The 16,722-nt window shown below is 41.1% G+C and overlaps 1 protein-coding gene across 1 annotated transcript in view; it reads right to left on the bottom strand.

The window, feature by feature from the left end:
• Window positions 1-539: 539 nt before the first annotated feature.
• The window catches only part of FAM169B (Protein), a 43,702-nt gene continuing 27,519 nt past the window's right edge, over window positions 540-16,722 (bottom strand). The window contains exons 6-9 of the mRNA XM_068959033.1: window positions 8,671-8,853; window positions 6,123-6,251; window positions 2,437-2,534; window positions 540-1,469 (exon numbers count right to left, since the gene is read on the bottom strand). Of these exons, the coding sequence (XP_068815134.1) occupies window positions 1,398-1,469; window positions 2,437-2,534; window positions 6,123-6,251; window positions 8,671-8,853 (482 nt within the window). The 3' untranslated portion in view covers window positions 540-1,397. The remainder of the gene's footprint in view (window positions 1,470-2,436; window positions 2,535-6,122; window positions 6,252-8,670; window positions 8,854-16,722) is intronic.

The raw sequence follows: 16,722 nt of genomic DNA, 5'->3' as shown, positions 1-16,722 counted from the left end.
TGGTCCTTAAATAGAACCAGGGTGACAGGGCTACATGTGAGGAACTATGCAGCACAGAGGTGAAAAATATTCATACCTACAATACATAAGCCTGCCTGCAGAACAGCCTCCCTGGGAATGCTGGATTAGTTTCTGGAAACAACTAGCTACCTCTCCTTGTTCCAAGATAACCACTTAAGAATTATAGGCTGCTGAATCTATTCGAGTACATCAAGACCCAACTGCCATTCACCACTGGGCTCACCTCTTTGCACAGCCTTCTCCTCCAGTGGACTAAAGATCTGATCCTTAAGAGTTCACCTTTAACTGTTTATATAATACTCACCGGTGTGACGTGGCACTACAGAATATATTTGATGCTGCTACAGAAACTGTACTACAGTTCCGTACTACAGAATTAAGTACTGCTTTACATTGATTTATTTGCTAAAAAATAAAGCATTAGAAGCTCCTCACTAAAAAAAAAAATTAATACAGAATCATCTTGTGGTGAAAGAAAATTTCTGTACCAAGCCATAAAATGAATAATCTGGTGAAATATGTTATAGATCGAAGTTTATCAAATGCAAACCATTAGGAAGGAGCCTACATGAAATGAAACATACAATCTGCAATCCACACAAAGTTCTGTGCTTTAAATTATACGCACAGCATGATCACAGTGTTTGAACTTAAAAGCAGTTTATAGTCCATAGCTCACTCACCTTTCCTCTCTGCACCAAACTTTTTGTGCATTAATGTAGACTACAGAGTTTATAGGCCCTCCTGTCCACTACAGGGTTTAAAACAGATTTTTCTGCTAGAAAAGCTCAAGTGAAAGCAATTCAAGATCAATTGTTCTCTTTGAAAGGAAGGTTACAGCTGTCATTCTGATACCAACTTGTGTTGCAGTATCTCTCTTCCATAATGCAGGATATGGTTTCCATAGAAATGTCTTTTTACATCAGCATCTACAAGCCCTCCAGTTTTTTCCCTTTTGGACATTTCACGCAATCCATTAAAATCTTTTCAGAGCATGGAAATAACTAGGCTCAACTACTATTTAATTACTTGGTGAGAAGAAAAAGGAAAGGACAATTAACAAACAAAAGCTTTATTTAAAACAGCACACAAGATGGGGAACACGTGCCCTGCAAAAAAAATTTTATCTTACCTGAAGAAATCTCTCTGGTGTTACAAATTATGAACAGTCAGTTATAATTTTTTAAGACTGCACAGTGATTTTGCACTTTTTTGAGACTGGAGTTATGGTATAATTCTGAGCTGTTTGCTGGCCTTGTCTCCAACTAAGCCCCCAGGGTCTGCTCTTTCTCTGAATCCTTTGCATTGTTGAGTATCGTCGGCACCTTGTTCTAGGTCCTCTCGTTCAGGACCCCGCGGGTTTAGAATCCTTGCTGCTACTGCTGTTCATCTTTATTTTCTGTGGCATCTCCTGCTACTTTTCCAACATCAGGAACGTATTCAGTGCCCTGAAATTAGAACCGAGACACAACATCAAATTATACACAAACAACACAATCAGTGTCTTGACCCTACTATAAAATGCCTTTGTCAACCAAGGCAACTATAAACATGCAAGACAAGAAACTTAGCCGCATTGTTTGTATAGAACAAGTTTTATTCCTGCTGCTTTGCGTGACTTCCCAGAAGTGTCAGCATAAAGAAAACTGGGAGTACACAGAGCCTTGATCTGACTGGGTGGGCTCTGAAGCCATGACCACAGCACATAACGCAAGAGCGTATACCACAGGGGCCAGTGCTCTCATAGCTCCCCCAGGAGACCTAAGTCTGATGAAAACAAACTGATTTAATTGTTGTGCAGCAACCCAAACGTGCTGGGGAAGCAACCCCTACAGCTCTTTGGTTTGCTTCCACTCCTCTCTCCTTTTTCTTTTATTATTTGAAAAGCTTCATTATTGTGATTCGTCTCCTTGGGTATACGTTCTCCTGACTAAGTTTAGGGTGAAGGGGTCCATTCAAACGTCTCAGTCTGTTGTAGTCTGCCATCGTGCAAAAAACTAAGAACAGTCAGATCTGCAGCACAGTAGCGGGAGAAAACAATCAGGACTGCAAAGAGCTTGGCTACCTCATTCCAGAAGGTGTCACACTCAAGCTGTTGTGTAAGCACAGGAAACAACACAGTTCAGTTCAGAAAGCCATTGCATACGTAATTCTTGGGAGTGTGCTGTACACCAGCTTGGTTACAGCTCCTTTATCTCAGCAAGAATCAAGCCAAAACATTTAATGAGAACTGTCCTGGATCATCTAGTTTCTCAAACTACTACTGAGTAGCTACACAAACCAGTAGCCCAGCCGTAAAAATGCACCCATGGTTGTTTGTGGCAGTCCCTCACACCTAAACCTTGCTACTTTACTAAAAAGGGAAAACACAATGATGAAAAAGCAGGACAGAAAGTGATAAATTAGTCACTGTACCTTCTTAATCTGGCCTGCATCCGATTGTCCGGGCTTACTGTTTTGAGCATATTCAACCTGACAGCCCTCTTCATCCTCTGGAGAAATAAGGTGAGCAGCTTTTCCCAGAAAAAAATTAAGATATTAGTCTGCATCCATGACAATAATTCATTTAAAAACACCCCAAAAATACCCACTTGGATGCTACCTTTATAGATCTCCAAGTCCTCTTGCTTTGGTTTTGTTAACCAAATCAGGGTGCATAGATGACATTGCCACAGAAGACAATGGCACCCGTTTGATCATGCAACAGATACGTTTTCTAGCACCTTCCTAAGCGGCACTTAAACATTTTAAAGCTGCATCCTTTAAAGTGTTCCCAAACCAACCAACTAACCTTACCATATAGTGGTATATTCTGTAGATGCAATCTAAATATTTATCTTTCAATTTCTGTATAAGCGTTTCCCATCTATAAATTGTTCAGAAAATGCTTTTGATTATATTTGTATATTCCTAGCTTCCATCATCCTCACAGATGAAAATATCATGGAACAAATTTGAGAGTTTGTAAGCCTTCTTTTTTGCTGACTGTGTCAGAAGAATCTTCATGATTAATAATGAGGTCTAATTATCTACAACTTGCAGTGAACAACCAAGTAGCACTATGTCGATCTGATTTTGATTACTATTTGAAGAGAAAGAGAAGAAGAAAGACCAGACAATACTGAACTGTAGAGATCTTATTAGCATAGCCAAGATGCTGCTACTGCCCTATTCCAAGAGAGCGTTTAAATCTTAGAATCTTATTTCCTACCGCCTGAGGTGAACAGATACACTAGAAACACAAAGCCTCTGGTTCTTTCTTAGCCTGAAAGTCCTGCTAAATAGATAGTCCACTCATCCTCAACACTCCAAACAAACATATCCCTTACTCCCTTTCAGAAAATGCAGATACTCTGACCAATTCACATAAACGATTATAAGCAATCATTTGACACTGATTTTAATTCTTGCTCAGTCTGCTTATTTTTCGCATTAGCTCCACATTTCTATGCTTTATGCATATTACTAAACTACTTTATAACAGCTTAATTCAATGTCAGCAACTAGGATCCAAACACATAATCCCGTTAAATGATTTCTATCCATCCAACCAGCCCCAGGAGAAAAATGTCACTATGTTTCTGCTACTGGGACTACTTGCTGTAAATAAAACCCTCTATTTTTCAAACAACAAGAATTAATTCAGAGTGAATAATAGCAGCGATGTGTGATGACACACTAAAGAGCCTTCTTTCTATAGATATATGTACACACATATAGAGAGATATATGTAGATATATGTCTCTGTATCTGTGGATGTGCACAGATTGTTGCAGTTTATCTGTACTGCCACTAGATGCAGCCACATAACCTTGCAAAACTTAAAATTTTGACCACAGGACTGCAGAAACCTCTTTGGAGTAGGTATGTTTGTAAAATTCTTACAACAGTATGAACAGAACTAAATCCTGAGTTCTGGAAACAAAGTAACGTACGTAGAATGTTCAGTATTTTTTCAATAACTTTGTTTCAAAACATAGCATTGCACATGTGGCTGGGGATCTGGGAGCAGAAGGAGACTTGCTTATTTGCATGGTTGTTGCCATAGATCCAGATTGGAGCCAGCAACGCTGAATTGCACTGTTTTGCTTTCAACATAACACAGAAAGGAAGAAGAAAGCTTTATGTTCCCAAGTGCTCCCACAAAGAACCAAATGACTGTGCGCATATGGAACATGTAAGGGTACAACTCCAGCAGGTTCCATTCTATCCCACATCATTTTCCTCCCTGTGCACCGATATCACAACTCTGGAAACACTAGCTTCTTTCTACTTATATGGTGAGCAGCAAGATGAATCCTGCTGGATAGCAAATGATAAAGGACTCCCACCCTCAAAAGTGCTTCTGCTTTTTGTAGTGTTATCAGACAGCACGAAGCCATGGAAAATTCTCCTGTCATTCCCTCACCAGCTATCAGAGGGAGCTACGCAGGCACAACATTCTCTTCAGGACCAAACAAAACCAGGGAAACTCTCCCCTACATTTAAGGGGTGTTACCTGTTCTGTGCTCTCCTTTAATAATTCCCTGCGTGCATAATATACATAGTACTGGGATAATACAAGCACAAGAAGCACACAAGTAGATTCCATATGTAATACAAACATAGTACCTGTACTCCACACTTATACTCTCTAAACACTGTTTTTACAGTAAGTTGATTTACCTCTGAAGATAGACAAAATAAAGCCTACTCAGCACATTCTGTGTCTAGGAAAGTGATCCCCAATGAGGTGTGCACCAGAGTGGAGAATATCATTTAAAAAGCAGATTTTTCATTATATATTTTAGTGGCAGCCTCACATGCTTCTGCTCTGTTCCATTACGGAGATCACACTGAGGTTCACAGGCTATACATGAGAGACCCCAATTTCTGGGCTCTCTCCTTCCTCCTTCTGTAAACAGAAATATCTCAATTCCCTGAAGAAATGCCTAAGGCAGTTCTGAGGCCTCACTTGTATTTTTTAATGACAGTCACTTAGATGGGTTCATATTTACCTGGGTTTTGGGTTGTTGTTGTCTGCTTGTTTGTGTTTATACGAGATTGCAATGCTAAAAAAGAGCATGAAAAAAGAAAGTATACTCCCCTCTAGGATCTGCTTTCTGTTTGCTGATCTGATCATAGTTCTCTGCAATTGCTATTAATAAAACTTAATTGAGCAGGACGGATTAAAGGAAAGAGCAACATCAGTTTTTGTTGGTTTAAAGCAGGGGGAACATAAACATAACGGCTTCAGAGGAGCCCAGCTTGGGGCAAAATTCTGGCTTAACTCTCCTCTGGGGTTCTGTAGACAAGACGAAATGCAATGTCTCAGCTGAAGGTCCTCAAGCCAGTACAAAGCAGGATAGATGTGAGAAGGCATGGGAGCAATCTGCTCTGCAGCACTCCTTGCTGCACGTCCAGAAAGAGACAATGCGTGCCCTTCTTTTGGAATCTAGTGCTGATCACAGCTTGCGTACAGGCAGCAGAGGGGCCTGTCTGGATCCCAAGGCCAGCTGAACAGACTACATCAACAAGATCCCCATATGAACTGTCAAAAGGGTTTCCTACTCTGTTGCTGTCTGCTGTGAAGGAGGCAAAAATGCTCCCAGCAAGGACTTACCCTGTAGGACAGTACTTTGAGTCTTCCAAAAGCCATAATGGAAATGTTTGTGCTTCCATCCAAGAATGATATTGGCAGCAAATTGAAGGCAATTAAACACATTGCCCATTGGCCATACAAATTTCTCCTTTGTAATAATTTCAGAGAAAGAAACTCTCTCTATAACCCAGACATGGTGTTGTGCAACAGGAATTTTTTGGGCTAACTTCTACTCTGCTGTAAGTACACTGCAATGGGACTTACAGCCACTTTATGCCAAGACTTTGCTTTGTTCAGTATCTCTCAGATACTCTGCATCTCAATTTCATTACCTCATAATTTCTAAGAACGGTCTTGTTTCCTGGAAAAGGACCAGTGAATTGGACTGCACACTCAGTAGTTTCTCCATGTGCAAAAAACAGAAAAACCACCATTCTATCATTCTACCCAAGCTTTGATTTTTAATTCTTATCTTTACATAACTAACATGGCCAAGTTCACACTGTTCATTTTAACTCACTTCCTGAAAAGGCTGACTCCATCTGAATTTTTAACCAGATATTCACTCGTTGGCTCCAGTCTCCTGGTGCTTCCACCTCCCACAGTCGCTTCTGCTCCTCAGGATAAGTCTGCAAGAATTTCTGGCAAACTGAACAGGAGAAACCAAGGGGCAAAAGCATGAATGAGTGAAAAGTACACTGGAAGAAGAAGTATGTCTATCCCGGAAATTTTCTCAGACCTACTTTCATTAGCGCCTTTCTCTCTTCTGAGCTTCCTTTTCTCTTTTAGCTGGGACTTTTACGGAAAGTCTAGGTGGAATGGCCCCGATGGGCACAAGTGAATTCTGTCCATCTGCTTCGATCTAGATCACTTTCTTGCAAGTGCAGAAATACAGGACTTGAAATGACTTACTGGGTCACCTAGCCATCAATTCTGCAGGCACTGCTTCACAGAATTCTCCCCAGGCCCTTATCAGGTTCCAAATTAACAGCAGTGTGCATTTTTTGCCCTTGCTACTCTGAAATGAAAGCTGTTTCAGCATCTTCCAGCTGTAATGATTAAGGACGCTACTCTAATTTCTAATTCATAAACAAAAAATTTGTATCAGATGATTGCTCTTGGGCCAATACTACTATCCAATTTACTACTTCTTCTACCTTGCGCTCTGTTCCTCGGGGTAATTTGCTTCTTTGGTGGTGAAAACAGGAAACAGAAAAACCTGACAGAGGAATAGCAGGGCTACCTGTGTCAAATGTACAGCTTCCATTAGAAACCATACTCCCACAGACTCCTGACACAGTCCGTGTGCTTTGTACTTTAGTATAATTTGGATGAACTATCAAATTTTTAGTTGTTTATCTTATCAAACTGAAAACTGTCTTATTTAGAGGTTTTCTAGGATGTCTGAAGAGTCAAAAGAAGAAGTATGTCACAGGAGGCTGAACTGCTCAAAAAATTTAATGGGGATTTTGAACTTTCCTCAACTACCATTCTATCAACTTAAGAACTGAGAGAGCAATTTCTAATCAGCAAAACTATCTTCATGCTTTCCTCTCTCCATTGTAGTCCATCATAGTGCAGAACGAATTTTGGGCCATTTACCTTCAACATTCAGTTAAATTTAACAAAGGATTGTCAAAATGAAAACTCCAATTCTGGTATGCAAACATTTGCCCTATAGTAATGAGCAGATCATTGCCACTAATTTTACCAAGGATATCATCCAAATTAATCATTTCAGTAAAAACTACTGAAAGTAACATATATACCAAAACAGAGATATTTGCTAAGTGGATTTTTCACTCCTTTTTAGGCATGGATAGCACATTAAGTAAAATGCTAGGGAAAGCTGCTCACATTCAATGCAGCAATTTAGAGTAAAAAGTTGCATTCTTCTCTCCAAGAATGAGACTGTATTTCCAACGAAATATTAAAAAAAAAAAAAAGACTTCAATATAGTCAAAAATTAACTTACAGCGTTAGCATTTTTATAAAAGTAGTACCTAGAAATCCTAATTAACATAAGATACAAGTCAAATTTATTCGTTATATGGCTCGGAACTTAACTGAGATGAAAAGCATCGCCTTGTAACATATCACTAGCGTTAACACATAAACAACACAGCATTCTGATCCACAATCTCTAAACGATGTGATGCCTGCCGCAAGAGAAATTGATTTTTTTGGGTGGAGAAAAAGAATAGTGTCAATACTATTCTTTTCTGAACTTAGAGTACCTTAGGAACTCCTGGGACACATTTGCACACATTCAATGGCACATACAGACCAAGAGAGAGGAAGAATAGGCACAGTTAAAATTTTATTGATACTTAGTTGGAACTGACAGCAAAGTCATAAAAGTCAATAGAAACACCCCCAAAAATGACTGCAAAATCTCTATACCAGATATGGAACACCATACTTGTTCAGAAAAATGTTTTTCTAAAGGATACAGTTTTATAAGTAGTATTATCAGGGATATTTTCTGTATATTTTACTAGCAAAGCCAAAACTCCAATCAGAACACAGAGGAAGATACATAGCTATTTAACAATTTTTTAAAAACGGTGACTGTTCAAAGACACTCAATGACTTGGTAAAGAAACAAGTACTGACAAGACTGGATGAAGGAGCAGAGCTCAGGTACAGTGCTTGTTAAATGCAACTCCCTACAAATGGAATATCTACAAGCACGTTATGTGTATAGTGTAGGCTTGACAACATCTTATGATTCTTCTCCCTCTGGTGTCAAATAAAATTGTTAAGTCACTGTCTAGTACAATGACATTTTTCTATTTCTTAGAGACAGTGAGATAAGAACGCAAAATGCCAAACAGGCAGTATGAGTTTTATGTTTCTCATAGTCTTACATAAATATTGGCCTACCTTCCAAATTCCAGGAAATCCAAATATCCCAAGAGTAACCAACTGCATGCTAACAACATTATCTTTCAGTTCCGATAAGTGCACATAACTCTTATACAGTTAAGAAAATCCTACCAAGACTATATTGAAATGTATACATTATACATGACCCTTACCTGATGTTTCCACATCAAATGATTTACCTTGATACATGGCAGCAGAAATAGGGCAGCTGATCCCCAAGGCATCCTCAGCCACAAAAGACTGACAGAAATCATGTAACATTTTCATCCCTAGGCCACTTCTTCTGTACTTTCTCTGGACAAATATAGTATCCAAAACTGGCAGCAAATAACACTGACTGGTAGCACCATCACAAAGGCTCCCTGAAAGCAGACAGCAAGAAACACATGAATTTGAAAATGAAATTGTTACTACTGCACTAAGAAAACCCTGTATGGCTCGTGTCATTCTAGCCACAAATACTGCTCTGATACCTCTCTACAGGCTACAAGGCTACCTCCAACTGAAGTGTATTTGCACTGATAGTAGTGATGCCAAATGAAAAATAAAATGCTTTCCAGGAGGAAGATTTCTGCCATTAAGCTAAGAGGACATGCTTAACACGTAGTTGACAGGTCTCATCACAGTAGTTTCCAGACTTTGATTCTTCATACTCAGACTATCTAGGTACACAAGCTATATAGGAAGGGAAGTTAGCTGAAAATATATAATTGGGCTACAGTCAAAGAGGGATAAATATTCTGAAAAGTAATCTCAATATATTCCTTTAGCTTTTGGTTATCCTGGCAAATCACCCCACTTTAAACTCTTTTTATGAAACGTACAGAACCACACAACAGAGCATGATCTAAACACGCAGAAGGTGCATACTACCTGATGCAAGTGGACAATGGCAAAGGCTTCCAGAGAAAACCCCAATATTGACTAAGCAAGCAATTTAATACTGACTGTATTTCCAGGCTCAAGACCGGTGCATCCCTCTGAGCAACAAGTCCAGCAAAGTGGGCAAGAGACCTGCATGCATGAGCAGGAACTCCTGACAAAACTCCAGCAGAAGAAGGAAGCATACAGAATGTGGAAAAGGGGACAGGCCACTTGGGAGGAATACAGGGACCTTGTCAGAGTGTGCAGGGATGCGACAAGGAAGGCTAAGGCCCAGTTGGAATTCAATCTGGCAAGGGATGTCAAGGACAACAAGAGGAGCTTCTTCAAATACATCAATAGCAAAGGAAGACTAGGGAAAACGTGGGCCCGCTGCTGAATGGGGTTGTGACAAAGGATGCAGAGAAGGCAGAGTTACTGAATGCCTTCTTTGCTTCAGTCTTCACTGCTAAGGCCAGTCCTCAGGAATTCCAGACCCTGGAGACAAGAGAGGAAGGCTGGAGAAAGGAAGACTCTCCCTTGGTGGAGGAGGATCAGGTTAGAGATCTTTTGTCCAAACTTGACATCCATAAATCCGTGGGCCCCGATGGGATGCACCCACGAGTGCTGAGGGAGCTAGCGGATGTTATCGCTAGGCCACTCTCCATCATCTTTGATAGGTCCTGGAGATCAGGAGAGGTGCCTGAGGACTGGAAGAAAGCCAACGTCACCCCAGTCTTCAAAAAGGGCAAGAAGGAGGAGCCAGGAAACTACAGGCCTGTCAGCCTCACCTCCATCCCTGGAAAGGTGATGGGACAGCTCATCCTGGAGGTCATGTCTAAGCATGTGGAGGACAAGAAGGTGATCGATCACTAAGCATGTGGAAGACAAGAAGGTGATCAGGAGCAGTCAGCATGGATTTACCAAAGGGAAATCATGCTGGACCAATCTCTTAGCCTTCTCTGATGGAATGACTGGCTGGGTAGATGAGGGCAGAGCAGTGGATGTTGTCTCCCTGGACTTCAGCAAGGCTTTGGACACTGTCTCCCATCACATCCTCGTAGGGAAACTCAGGAAGCGTGGGTTAGATGAGCGGACAGCGAGGTGGATTGAGAACTGGCTGGATGGCCGAGCTCAGAGGGTTGTGGCCAGTGGCACAGAGTCTAGTTGGAGGCCTGTAGCTAGCGGTGTCCCCCAGGGCTCAGTACTGGGTCCGGCCTTGTTCAGTGTATATTCATCGATGACCTGGAGGAAGGGACAGAGTGCACCCTCAGCAAGTTTGCTGATTGACACTAAACTAGGGGGGAATGGCTGATACAGCAGAGGGCTGTGCTGCCATGCAGAGGGACCTGGACAGGCCGGAGAGCTGGGCGGAGAGGAACCTCCTGAAGGTCAACAAAGGCAAGTGCAGGGTCCTGCACTTGGGGAGGAATAACCCCAGGCACCAGTACAGGCTGGGGGTTGACCTGCTGGAAGGCAGCTCTGCCGAGAAGGACCTGGGAGTGCTGGTGGACAACAAGTTAACCACGAGCCAGCAGTGTGCCCTTGTGGCCAAGAAGGCCAATGGTCTCCTGGGGTGCATGAGGCAGAGTGTTGCCAGCCGGTCGAGGGAGGTGATCCTGCCCCTCTCCTCAGCCCTGCTGAGGCCTCCCCTGGAGTACTGTGTCCAGTTCTGGGCTCCCCAGTCCAAGAGAGACATGGCACTCCTGGAGAGAGTCCAGCTCAGGGCTACCAAGATGATGAGGGGGACTGGAGCATCTCTCCTCTGAAGAAAGGCTGCGAGAACTGGGCCTGTTCAGCCTGGAGAAGAGAAGACTGAGAGGCGATCTCATCAATGTGTACAAGTATGTGAAGGGAGGGTGTCGAGAGGATGGGGCCAGACTCTTCTCTGTGGTGCCCAGTGACAGGACAAGCGGCAACGGGCAGAAACTGAAACACAGGCAGTTCCATCTGAACACGAGGAAAAACTTCTTGACTGTGAGGGTGACTGAGCACTGGAACAGGTTGCCCAGAGAGGCCGTGGAGTCTCCTTCCCTGGAGATACTCAAAACCTGCCTGGAAACGATCCTGGGGAATATGCTCTAGAGGACCCTGCTTGAGCAGGGGGGTTGGACTAGATGATCCCCAGAGGTCCCTTCCAACCTGGGCCATTCTGTGATTCTGCAGGGAAAGAAAAGAGGGTCTCTTAGCCTCTGCATACCTTGCTGCTGTGCCTCCTCAAATGGTACAATAATACTGTGAAGCATGACTCTTGACTGGCTCTGTTGTTTACACTTTCATATCTACCTACATAATTATGGGTCAGAAAGTTACACAACTCTTGTATTGCATGTTCAAGTAGTATGTGATCCCCTAATACACTGAATTCCATAAACAACTGTACAAAAGAATATTTGTCTTTCAGTTGCTGTTATCTGTCAATGCATGCCCAGGAGACATCTTCAAACCTTTATTGATCTACATAAAAAGTAAGTGTTGGGGTTACTCCCTCGAAAACTGGAAGTAGACCCCGACTGCATATCCTCTGGGTGACTCTGTGCCAGAGGAAGGGAAGTCTGTCACCTGCCTCCTTCAAAACGCACAGCAGAAGCTGGGCAGCCCCTAAGTGCACAATGCACAGCAGGGAAGTAGCAATTTTCTGAAGAAGAGCTACAATGGGGAAAGCACTCAGTGGAATCCTACTGACAGCTAAACTCAGTACAACAGCCTAAGCTCAAACTTACACTGCAGCATCCAAAAGTCACACCTCTGGAGGAAGATGGATATAGACAATAATTGAGGGCATGTGCTATAAAGCACATAAGCAACTGAGTGGTGTGTTTTAAGAAAGAACTGCTCCTTTGTAAGTCAATTCATTTCTGCTAAAACATGGTAACTTATCACGTACGTATGCGCTTTGAGTGCATTGCCTGAACTACTATCAATGTTAAATCAGGGCTTTTACTCAAGGACAGTCCTTGCTAATAAACACATTAAGTCAAGTCACTTAAAATCATGGGGATATTACCTAAGAGTCTACATGCTCTTTTAAGGACAAAATACAGACTCAAGAGTAAGACTCCAAACTATTAGACTAAACCATTTCTCAGTTAAAACTGTCAAAAAAATTAGTTCCAGCACTGAGGGATTTATTTTGCAATCATGCATCGCAAACTCAAATTGCAGTCAAGAGAAAGTTAATTAAGAACAGATATTCAGGGTCCAAACTTCCAATGTTCACCCTAAACAACCTGGGGCCCAACTGTAGGAGGTATATGAGCAATTCTTTGCATAACTTTCTTAAAATGGAAAACGTCACAAAAAATAGAACCTCAAACTATTTGAAAACAAAAGAATTCAACCCCAAAATGAATGATCAGTATTAGCGTGCCATCTACCTACATATAGGAAAAAGTCACCACAGAAACCTTTTGCTGACTTTTTTTTTTTTTTCCCTCTGGTATTTAAAAAATATCTATGAAGATTCTATGTTTGTTATATCTGGGTACATGACAGTTTGAATGGAAATGGATAGCCATGGCTTCATACCAGGAAAAGATGACATTTTCTTATTTTGTTGGTTAAGACCCATCAAGACTTCCTTGGGTTTCTCTCTTACACCACTTACCAGCGTGGTGGTACCGGGTGTACCACCAAGTCTACTTTTCAGTGTGTCAAGTCATGAAACTTTCATCACTTCACTAAGACCTATTTCAAAGTTTCACAGATCTCTTTATTTAATGGCTTTTCCTAAATTTCAGTAAAATGCTTCTTTTATTATGACCTATTTTCTCTTTAACACATCCCCATAGCTATTTTAAATAGAGTTCTATTTCTGTTCCTTGAGATGGCATCTAGTACCTCTTGCTGATAGCTGCAGGGTCTGACTGATCTCTCTCTCTCCTGGCATATCAATTCAGCAAAACATACATGGATATATTTAAGTCTAGACACTGATTTTTCAAGGCTGTAGCTCTCCACTTAGCAAGAATCCGTCTCTCTCATCCACAGCCGCACCACAGAGTATGCAGCTATATAAGCATTCACATCTAGGCCGAGTCCAGCTCTGCTTAATCAAAGTGCATGCTTAACTTCTAATGCATGTTCAAGCATATGGTTGGAAAAGGGTGGTTTGTGGTGGTGTTTTATAACCTTTTAATATTTGTAACACGTGACGGGTAGTTATTCTTTTTTCATTAGCCAAGAAAATGAGTACATCCCCAGTCCCATTATTAGCCACTAACCCAGCAGAATTGTTAGATTCCAGCAGTGTTGCACCATACATTCTAAGAAAGGGACAAGTGTTTCCTCACGAAGTCAATAGCTTTAAGAATTCCTGCATGGTTCCTTACAGGTTTATTACTATATCATATAGTCTGTCTCATATAAATCCTTATGAAACTTGTGCAGCAATATCAGGAGCTAAGTGATTTATGTCTGTGCTCCTAATTTTGTGCTGAGAAGACGACAAAGACTTGCGAAGTCTAAAGGCATTGTAAATAAAGAAATCATGAAGTCATTCTTCACCTTGTCCACAGGAAACATATTAGAAAAATCATAGCCAAGAGTCTTTTGAAATAAAATAAACAAACCAACCAACCTTTGGAATAAAGGACATTTTGCCTCTAGGTCCCATCCAATAGCAAAGAGGTTATCACAAGCTAATGGTGGCCCAGAGCTGACCACTAGGCTCTTGTGCATTCTGTTTAGAGGTTTGTTTCACTGCTGAAACACGCAAATGGACTAAGTTTTGGGATGAGGGAGGAGACAGGGAAAATCAGGGCATGGGCCATGGAGATGGAAGTATTTATGCAGTCTGCCCTTTGAAAGCCTTTGATCTGTTTGGTTAGGTCACAAGTGCCAAATGACCAACTTATGAGCCAGTAAAATGGTAAACAGATATTACGAGGGCGGGAAAGCAGACAGCCATTAGCATTCCCAAACAGCCACAAACCAGAAAAAAAACAAGTCTGTTCCCACATCCAAAGGCCCCAAACAAAACAAGGTCGTGCATACTGACTGTTTCCCTGCTGAACAAGTTGGCTTGGCACACACATGTTTGGACAGGCCTTCTGCAGGCTAAGTGCTTATGTAAAGGGTGGGGAATACTTCTGCTGAATAGAACCCAAGGTCAACCCATTGTGTGAGTTTGTATGTGGAAGGGGAACAAAGGTTCTGGCTTCAATAAAATTAAATGAATTCATGTCTTGACTGGTATGCAGTCATTTAATGTTTATTACAGCCAGAACCTTCAGTCTGCTTCACAAATGCATATTAAAAATATTATTGTTAGAAAACAGTCGGAGAAAAAAAGCAATTATCCAACAAGATTTTAGCTACTTGTCAGTCAGGTTAGTTTCAATTCTGATTTCTTTTTTTTTTTTTTTTTTTTTTTTTTAAAGAAGAAATGCATGTAAATCAGTTGAAAAATAAAAGTATATCATCTCTTTTGGGATCTATTTCTAGAGAAAAGCATCTAAGCCACCACATTAGTAAAAGAAGTCTGCAAAAGCTTGTAAAGAAGAACAGTGTTAATGGTTTTCAACTTGGGCAACCACTTCCAAAGACCATCTTAAAAAAACATGTATTATTATTTCTGAAGCACTTCCGTGTTATCTATGTAAGTGTTAACTACTCCATTTCAACACACAGACCCCAAGGTTGTGTTACATTTTGTTAACAGAAAAATACAGTGAGCGAAAGAATTTGCCTCTTCCCTCCTAAAGTCAGATCTGGCTCAAGGCATCTCACAGGGCAATAGGGCTGGGCTTGTGCTATTCTTGTCCGTAGAAAAGGGTAAAACTGAGAGCAAACAAAGCGCACTGCAAAATTAGGCTTGTAGCTTCTGGTGTTACTGGGACCAAGGGATGGGAAGGGGGAATGGACAGCATATGTCCCTCCCCAAGCAACAGCCCCAGATACGTCCACTTTCCACTGCAGCAGCAGCCACCTCCATCAAGTATGCTTTCACAAAGCTCTGGCGTAGCTGAAAAGCAGACAGGGGGTCAGGGCTGTGTTGCTGCCTACTTTACTTCAGCTTAGATTTTTTTGTGGTCAGATGTTCCCCAAATGTGATTTGGGGAACATCTGCAAAGAATGAATGAGAAGCCAAAAATGCATTTACTCCTGGTTCAATTCTATATCTTAAAGCCTTCTCGGAGGGCCCCAGTACACATTATGTTAAGGCTGGTTTAACTCATGCCACAGAAAATACCGTCTTTCTCCACTCTTTTACTATAGCTGACAGAAAGAATACAGGAAGCTTTAGAAGGGACAGACTTTGGCATTCTGACTCTTTTGCTCTTTGTACCACGAAAGAGCTTGATTCATGACTTGGTAGCTCCTATGCATAACAGAAACAGTAATACGTAAGGGTAGAAAAGCTGAGGTCTTTTATCTGTATATCAAAAGGCTTTTTTGTTCTATTTTTAAAAGGACTAAGACACTCCTGGCTTACAGCATCCTTACTGATTCATCTTAACGATGAATCTTCTACAATCTCCTGACTACTGCACATTAATGTGAAGGCAGTAAAAATCCATCTTCAATGATTACTAAACCTTAGTACATAGAAGAAGAAAAAATTTATGGAATTACAAGGTCTCACTGCACAAAAAATCTTGTCAATAATTGTAGACATTAATCCACTACACAAAACACATTCTTTTTGAGGTTTTAACATACGTTTAAAGCATAGCAAGAGAAAAAAAAATTGAAAGGAATACTTAAAAATATATATATATATATATATATATATATATATATATATATAAAAAAGATCTCAAAACCAAAGTATCTATTGAAAAGTCTTAGTTTTGTTTTCCACAAAATATTTGAAGTGTTGCAGGTTGCTGTCTGCAAAGAAAACTGCAGAAAGCTGCAGAGGTTAAAGCAAACATGTCTCAGAGGACAGGAAACACTATCATTTTCCATTTTTACCTTTAAGTAGCTACATTCAGTGAGGTCTGAACTCCTCATATGGAAGAGCTGCCTAATATGGAAGCTGCTGACATAGGTAAAATTGGAGACATTTATCTTGGCATGTGACAAAGTATCTTATCAGCCTCATTAGTGGCTTAGTATGTCTCATCAATCTTTACTGTACCCAGTGGTAAATGCTGCGTACCTGCCATTGGATAGGAATAGGCACATACCAGAGAGGTTAGGGTGATGATCTGTGTAGTCATGAATAAATTTTGTTTTAATAAAGGTGTCTAATGCTCATGAAAGGTGATAGCCCTGAAGACTGAACCTTCTGTTTATCTACACAACAGGTGCAGGATGGCCAGTGTCAGAAGTTGCCAAACTGCCTCCAAAAACTTGGCTTGCAGTTACTGTGTCTCTGAGCAAGGCAGGTGCTCAGGAACGTCCGTCCCTCTCTACCAAGATTA

This window comes from Struthio camelus, chromosome 12 (genome assembly GCF_040807025.1).
Source record: "Struthio camelus isolate bStrCam1 chromosome 12, bStrCam1.hap1, whole genome shotgun sequence".
Classification (NCBI taxonomy): domain Eukaryota; kingdom Metazoa; phylum Chordata; class Aves; order Struthioniformes; family Struthionidae; genus Struthio; species Struthio camelus.
This window is presented reverse-complemented; position numbering and strand designations above follow the sequence as displayed.